We start from the raw sequence: 1,403 nt of genomic DNA on the forward strand, positions 1-1,403 counted from the left end.
GTCCTTAGGGACACCTCACCTGTCCCCAGGGACAGCTCACCTGTCCCCAGGGACAGCTCACCTGTCCTCAGGGACACCTCACCTGTCCCCAGGGACAGCTCACCTGTCCTCAGGGACACCTCACCTGTCCTCAGGGACAGCTCACCTGTCCTCAGGGACACCTCACCTGTCCCAAGGGACACATCACCTGTCCCCAGGGACACATCACCTGTCCCCAGGGACAGCTCACCTGTCCTTAGGGACACCTCACCTGTCCTCAGGGACACCTCACCTGTCCTCAGGGACACATCACCTGTCCCCAGGGACAGCTCACCTGTCCCCAGGGACACCTCACCTGTCCCCAGGGACACCTCACCTGTCCTCAGGGACAGCTCACCTGTCCCCAGGGACAGCTCACCTGTCCTCAGTGACAGCTCACCTGTCCTCCTTGTTGACCTGGTAGTAGTAGGAGCGCTGACGGATGGCCGAGTAAAAGGAAAACGCTTCGTTCAGGTAACTCGTCTCTGATGTACGAAGACTGACGAGAGGAAGAGACAAAGAATATAATTAAACTAACAGAACCTGGATCAAACAGAACCTGGATCAAACAGAACCTGGATCAAACTGAACCTGGATCAAACAGAACCTGGAGCAAACTGAACTGGTTGACTGATAGATCAGTGAACACTTCCTGTACGTATATTTCTTCCTGATCACATCTAAACAAACTGTCTGACCTACTTCCTGTTGAAACAAGAGGGTCGGCTCAAGACTTTTGCACAGCTGGATGGTACTAACAGCTGGATGGTACTAACAGCTGGATGGTACTGATGGTACTTACTAATAGTGGTAATAAAGTTGTCCAATTTTGGAAGCAACTTCTCCGATTTGCCATCTCTTCAAGCCGTACCTGGTGTCCAGAACCTGCCTGTCAAAAAAACAAAACAAAAGACAAGAGTGAGTGACAAACACCTGCAGACAGGAAGTGACTAACATCTGCAGACAGGAAGTGACTAACATCTGCAGACAGGAAGTGACAAACACCTGCAGACAGGAAGTGACAAACACCTGCAGACAGGAAGTGACAAGCACCTGCAGACAGGAAGTGACTAGCATCTGCAGACAGGAAGTGACTAATATCTGCAGACAGGAAGTGACTAACATCTGCAGACAGGAAGTGACTAACATCTGCAGACAGGAAGTGACTAACACCTGCAGACAGGAAGTGACTAACACCTGCAGACAGGAAGTGACTAACACCTGCAGACAGGAAGTGACTAACACCTGCAGACAGGAAGTGACTAACACCTGCAGACAGGAAGTGACTAACACCTGCAGACAGGAAGTGACTAACACCTGCAGACAGGAAGTGACTAACACCTGCAGACAGGAAGTGACTAACACCTGCAGACAGGAAGTGACTA

General features: G+C 51.0%; 1 protein-coding gene across 1 annotated transcript in view; it reads right to left on the reverse strand.

Annotated features, from left to right (window-relative positions):
- The window catches only part of scai (suppressor of cancer cell invasion), a gene marked incomplete in the record, with an annotated part of 42,437 nt that overhangs the window by 12,571 nt on the left and 28,463 nt on the right, over nt 1-1,403 (reverse strand). The window contains 2 exon segments of the mRNA XM_014027577.1: nt 419-517; nt 821-907. Coding sequence (XP_013883031.1) covers nt 419-517; nt 821-907 — 186 coding nt within the window.

Source organism: Austrofundulus limnaeus, unplaced genomic scaffold (genome assembly GCF_001266775.1).
Source record: "Austrofundulus limnaeus strain Quisiro unplaced genomic scaffold, Austrofundulus_limnaeus-1.0 Scaffold664, whole genome shotgun sequence".
Lineage (NCBI taxonomy): Eukaryota > Metazoa > Chordata > Actinopteri > Cyprinodontiformes > Rivulidae > Austrofundulus > Austrofundulus limnaeus.